At 42.8% G+C, this 6,785-nt stretch overlaps 1 protein-coding gene across 1 annotated transcript; it reads right to left on the minus strand.

Annotated features, from left to right (window-relative positions):
• Window positions 1–680: 680 nt before the first annotated feature.
• On the minus strand, window positions 681–6,717 carry LOC103778643 (caprin-1-like; the record flags this gene model as incomplete). The annotated part of the gene is made up of 8 exons (XM_008946240.1): window positions 681–1,475; window positions 1,884–1,947; window positions 2,341–2,441; window positions 3,467–3,661; window positions 5,309–5,459; window positions 5,656–5,805; window positions 6,289–6,399; window positions 6,542–6,717. Coding segments are annotated over 8 exons (1,013 nt in total), but the record flags the coding sequence as incomplete, so codon positions are not given.
• Between the last annotated feature and the right edge of the window lie 68 nt (window positions 6,718–6,785).

Here is a 6,785-nt window from a genome sequence, read left to right on the forward strand (position 1 = left end):
TGCTGCCTTGAGGAAGAGCAAAGTCCCTAAAAAGAAACATTTCCCAGAAGTCACAGCTATGAGAATAAAATCAGGAAAACGGGAGGAGGGTTTAGCTCTCTTCAGGAAAAACAACCTGTCAGGGGGCAAAAACACCCCAAAGCCTTATGAAATGTCACCCCATCACATTGAATTTGTTTCAGCCGCTGAAAACCAGTGTTCCAGGATACAATTTTTATAAACATGTTTTATTTGTCTCGCTTATACCATTAGAACTGTAACTGCTGGCTGTCATTTCCCTTAAAAGGGGAAATCAACTCAAACACATACTGGTGCTTTTCAAAAGATAGCAATTAAAAGGGCAGCAGCAGCGGGCATTTGAGATTTCTTAAAACCTTCAAGGCTGCAGGAAAGACAAAAGGACATGTGACCAAAAGTGTTATGATTATCCATTAGATTTCCATCAGTACCGGCATCAGTTATTTAGGTGACAATACAGCAAGGTCAAGTATTAGTGACAGACAATGTGCAAGTCATAAGGAATGATAAAAGAATACCAGTCCTTACAAAAGTCATTGCTATCAAAGAAACTTAAAAGTGTTTCAAAGAGATATCTAAATACTTCACATCAAATATACAGTGGCCATCCAGGTTATAGCTCACATCTGTCACAAAATTTTGTTGAAGTGCCAAATCAAAGCTTTTTTTTTTTTTCCTTTCTCTTTAAAAAAATAATTCCACGATTACATTAGCAGTTATGCAAGCATCTTAAATCCTCAGCCACAGTGAAGAGGGCCCTGGTGATGAGGAGTGCTGCAGCTAAGGGGCTGCTTCTTTCTCAAAAACTGGCTAGAAGCCTAGTTGTCTATTTAGGGAAACAGGCATCACTATGCACCTTTAACTGTTCCGTGCTTCAGTTTGGGAAGAAAAAGCTGAAATGAGGTTGCTCTGCCCAGCCACACTTCACCTTTTCCATCCTTCCACAGGAACCTTAAGTTTTGCCAACTGCCACTACAGTGAATCTTAACGAATTCGCAGGTTTTACCCAAATTTGTTACGTCGCTTCTAAGTGTCAGAAGTGAGTCTTTGCTTTTTCCTGCCACTTCAGTTAACCATGGAGATTGGATCACCCTGAAAATTGCCTTTTTTTTTTTGCTTTACTCTTAGCAAGGGTGAGGAATCTGAATCTCATGTGCAAGGCTCAAGATGATGCTTAGGACAGAACATGCAGAGTAAACGTTGTTTCGTTCCTTTCAATATCCAGGTAATATAAAGCTGGCAACTGTAGTCCTGTCATTATGGGCAATGAAAAGAGTCCCTTTACAACAAACTTCCTGTAAGGGAGAACAAATAGATAATAACTCTTCTGGTAACATGTATAGTACACTGGCCAGTGTGTTTTTGGCGTTTCATGTAATCCTGTGAATTTGTTTAATTCACTTGCTGAGCATTCATTTGAGGCATCCCTCTGTTTGGTCTTGGGGGCCCTCCACGACCTAGAAAACATATAAAAAGGCTCTTAAAATTATGCATAAAGTCAGGTTATTTTTAAAAAATTGCCAAAAGCTCTGGTCTAAACTCAGGGAGAACTCCCAAGTGTGTATCTCGACTATATATGGTTGTCAGAGTTCCTTCACATATATGCGAGTCTTACTGGCAAACTACTAATGCACCCAGTAAGCAGATCTTAAGCCATTATAAACCTCACCAGAAAAAATTCACTTTCCTAAGGCTTTCATTAATGAAAGGCAACTAAATAGTTCTATATTTAAAGCATCAAAGCCTATTCTCCAACTGTGACCTGCCGAATAAGGAGCGAGGTCATTTTTTAAATCCACAACTCCACAATTTCTGTCAAGAACTTCAATTCAGCCCAACTCAATTATTCACTACTCAGGAATTACCTCTAGGAGCTCCCCGAGGTCCGCTTTGTCCAGAGCCACGTTTGAAATTCTGTTGATATCCATCCTGAAGCAAAGAAATGAAAAAAGTCAGGACATAAAACCTGGGCATTTTGTGATGCTTCAGGAAGCTATTAACTGCCAATAAAACAAGGAGCTTTTAAGTTAGTTTCAACAGATTTAAGTTTTTTTTAAGTTTCTTTCTCACAAAGCTCTGGAAAGAACTGGAAAGAGTTCTTTACAATTTGCTCAATTTTGCTTTAGTTACTAATTCCCTTAGAGGTCAAGAACACTTCCCAATTAAAACCAGCCAATTAATACTCCGCTGTTTCTAAACATCTGCTCGGTACCTGACATTTTTGGCTTCGCTAGCAATAAAAAAGCCCTTGGAGGAGTCAGAGTGCTTCCATTGGCAGCTACTCTTCCCCCAGTGGGCTGTGGCGTGGCGAGGGCAGCTTACCCGCTGGTAGTTGGAGTAGTCCCGGGGGGCACTGAACTGGGGCTGCGTGTAGCCGCTGCTGGGCGCGCTGGAGAAGGACGGGCGGTAGCCGTCGTAGCCTCCTAAGGGACAGGGCACAAGGCTTTCACTGGCAAGGAACTATTACACTTCGTGCTACCATACAAAGAAAAGCAGTAACAGCATTTTACCTAAACCTGAAGGGAAAAAAACCCTTTAGTAAGTACTGGTTACCTGCAAGTCAAGCAAATGTTTGCAACATCACTGTTAGTACTATTACAAGAAGGGAGAATGAAGACTAGTAGGAACTGGAAGGAGACAAACTCAGTGTATTTCTCTAGTAATCTGAGGTTTGATTTACATAACATTCAATCTAGAGCTCAGCATGACAGGATCTAAATGTAACAGCTGTGACCTGCAAGGTCACAACAGCCACCTCAAGCAAGAAGCTGCTCCAGAACCAAGATTGAGTGCTAGGAACTATGTCCAAGGGTGGCTCTGATCCCAAGGGCCCAACACTTGGAACAGATCAATTTTAAGCAAAGTAGTGATCACTGCCTTCCCTACTACAATCAGCCCTATTTTTATTATGAAGGTTTCTCCTTGGCTCTCCAACCACATGAGAGGAAGACAACGTGGCAAAGGCAGACAATACTGTATCCATGACAATCCCAGAACACACAACAAGCAATCTGTCTCTCCCTCCCATTCTAACACACATGTCTCTGGAACATTGACAGCCACATACAATCATCTTCAGAAATCAGCAAAGCTCTTAGTTCTCCACAACTACAGTATCATTCCTCTGCTCCTGTTAATTCCCTAATGACCTCTGGACTTTTTTGTTCTTGTAGTTCTACATTATCCAGCCTATTTTCAGTATGATGAAACATGGAACTCTAAAATACACTGCTTCTATCATAACTGGAAATAAAAACATTTCAGTAGGAAATGTAACCAAACACCTAAAATTTAAGATCCTTAAGTTAGCTAAAGCAAACAGAATTTACCTTACAGAAATACTACTACAGTATGAAAGTGACAGGAGGTCAGTTGAACACTTGGTATCTTGACAGTGTTTCCAGAGAGAAGCCAAGGTCAGACGAGCAGGTTTAATACAGCTGTTTACCTCTAAATCCGTTTGCCGGTCCCCTGTAACCGTTCATGAGGCCACGAGCACCACGGGAGCCACCACGAGACACCCCTCGGCTGTTGTAGTAAGGCTGACTGTTCCGTGGGAATCCAGTGTTCTGCTGGGGAGGCTGCTGGTGGTTACCTGCCACCTGGTGACTCTGGTCCGGGGAACCGTGGTAAGTACCAACCACTGTGGTGGAATTGGGGGGAAAAAGACAAGTCTGTGGGTTTATGTTCCCACTTAAGCTCTCTTCAAACTCACCATTCAAAGCTCTGAAATACCACTGAACACATCAATAAATGCTCATCCATTCCAAGAAAAATAATCTACAGAAGTATCAAGTTTACTGTGCTGATATCCCACAGCATTAAAACAATCCAGAAATGGGAGAGGCTTAATTTAAGTCAGTGTCAAGAAGTGTAAGCTCAGCAACAAGCGTTGCTCATGCAGGTACAATTTTTCTGTGTTATTTCAAATATTTAAAAAAAAAAAAATATCAGGAACACACACTCTAGAAAGAAGCCAGTATGAATAAGGTAACCCACTTCTGTAACTTCCTCACCCTGAACTGAAAGAGGCCCACTAAGGTTTCTGTCTTAACGAAATTCTCTGTTAGGTGTAGCTGTGCTGACAACCATTAGATTGATGGGAGCATCTGAATGGAGCTAATGTGTTCACTGCACAGGCTGGGAAACTCTTCCCACAGGATGTGGAAGTCAAAAGGCAAGAGCAGGATGGATAGCCTGAGACTGTCTGTGTCTCTGAAGTAAGGTATGTCACAGTACTTCACAGGAATTGTCAGGAATGAAGTGGATTACAAAAGCAATTTGGGGGTTATAGGATCAGTAAGTGTAACAAAAGATGGAATTCTGGAAGAGTAAGATGGGTAAAATTTAGCCCAATGAAGCAAGATCTCAAAATTTGGAGGTGCCAAGTCCCTCTCGTATGCAGTAGATCACCCAGTGGGGAGCACAACGTGGCATCTACTTCACTCAGCCACAGACTGCTATAAACTCTGCACAGATCCTCCCTTCTCCCAACATCAATTCTCATGGGACACGAAGTGCTCATCCTTTTGAGTGTTTAATGTGGGCAGGTTTTGTTCCAAGGCCACAGCATTTCCTGTGTATCCATTCCATGTCATGTTACAGTGAGCTGAGCATTTAAAGCCACGCAGCCCCCCTTCAACACCAGCATTCCCCAAACTGTTTCTCTGCCCTTGCACTGCATATGCTTCAAAAACCAGATGAACCATGAAAACTGGGTTGTCCCTCTCTCATCCACCTACTCCAGCATCCCAACTAGCAAGAAGAAAAATGTCAAGATCATAATCCATTACAGTATAAAAGCATCAGGCTTTTTCCTTACTCCACCTCCAGCAGTTGTTAACGCTTGACCCTTGTCATCTCTCCTCTGCCCTTCACTCCTAACAGCTCTCTGCATCTGCAAACTTTATCTCAAAGAGAACAAGGAGGGTGCTAGGAGAACAACAGCCTCATATGTGTCTATTTTACCATCTGTTTGTTTTTTTGAAGTTCCTAATTTAGTGCTTTGTCTGCTCTATCCAAACCACATCTAACTGATTTTAGCAGAAGTTTCTCAATCTTTGTGAGCATCACCTGATCTGCGAGTCCATATTTGTTCTCAGTTCTAGCTTACCATTTCCTTTTTAATATGTCATCTCCAATAGTACAACCTTTTTTAAAGCAAATTTAAGGATCAATCAACCTCAACATCAGCAGAGCAAGTACTCTACTATACTGTTCTCATCATAAGAATAATCATGAAACTTTTTTTCAGCTATTGCCATTTTAGGTTTTGTGAAAATAAGGTTACCTGTCTGGAGCTGTTCTTGCTGCAGATCTGATTGTTCTACTTGGTGAGGCTGATTGGAGAAGCTCTGGTTGTAACTGGCCTGGTACTGGTTTTGCTGCTTAAGGGTTTCTGGCTCATTAACAGGAGGAACAGGCGCGTTCATGTTGAATACCTACAATGGCAGAAAGCATTCACTGAATTCTTACAACTCTTCATCCCATCACAGACAAACCCCCCAGTCTGAGCGACACAAATAACTACAGGCTGCTCCATGGAACGACGTGACCGATTCCAGTGCCTGCAGAACAAAAGGAAGGCCTCCCCAAGCAAAGGGGCTGAGGGTGAGCAGAGCAGCACCCGTCCCTCACCGTCTGCATGGACTGGAAGGGAGCCGCGTTGACGTTGATGCCGCTGCTGTGCAGGGGTTTGCTGGAGCCTGCCGGGAACACCTGCGGCTGGGACGCGGCGGGGAGCGACGACGACGACGGGGGCTGCTCTGCACTCAGCGACATCGAAGCCTAGTCATTAGAACAAACAGCAATTAGCAGCCTTTGAAGAATGCCAAAAACTTAGCTTAAAAACTTCACTGTAAAAAAACAGTGACAACACCTCTGGTTCACCTCAACAAGGGAGTATTTTCTACAGTCTTCTCCCTCACTTATGTGACACAACTAGAAAAAACTAGAGGGGAAAATGAACAAGTTTCTGGGCTAACTACTAGCCAAAGTAAAAAATAAATCACATTTCCTAAGCCAACAACACTGATGCTCACATGCTGATGTTGGCATCTAACTTCTAACAGACAATCTTGCCAATTAAAAGTCTTGCCGTGAAGGACTTACTGTTCACAGACAGGCTCAATATTCTGAAATTAAATGGAACTGAAGCAGCCCTATCAACAGGCAACTAAAAATAACAGAACTTTATTTACAGAGACAGACCTAACATTTGGATCCCATGTGCAAGCAGGGTCCTTCCCACCCCTGTGAAATCCCACTTGCCTGGATCTGGTCAATGGACTCTTTCTGTGGCCGCTGCTCTGTCGTGTGAGAAGGCTGATACATGGGTTGGGAGGCTGTGTACCCCTCACTGGTAGAAGAGACCAAGGGAACCTGGCAAAATAAACCCCAAAGCCCCCAAGTCAGCTGATGCTCATACACAGTTTTATAAAAGTATCAGAAGTGGGGAATGACTGGTACTCTCTGGTAAAATATGTATTCCATCAAATCTTTACAACCATTAACAACTCAATACTTTAGCAAGCAGAGGTTCAATCACCTCATCTTGACATTCTAACATGCCACACCACACCACCCCTGGCCAGATTCCATTCTCTGGGTATTTCTGACTCAGCTGGACAAGTGTTTGCTTTGACTGAGGAACATCCTTCTCCTCTTTTCCAGACAACCCCAGGCACAGTAACAACAAAGCTGGGGAGAGACAGAAATACACAGAGGTTTAGATGTGAGAACTCTAAGCTCATGCAGAAATAGAGAAA

This window comes from Merops nubicus, unplaced genomic scaffold, assembly GCF_000691845.1.
Source record: "Merops nubicus isolate BGI_N331 unplaced genomic scaffold, ASM69184v1 Scaffold45168, whole genome shotgun sequence".
Taxonomy (NCBI): domain Eukaryota; kingdom Metazoa; phylum Chordata; class Aves; order Coraciiformes; family Meropidae; genus Merops; species Merops nubicus.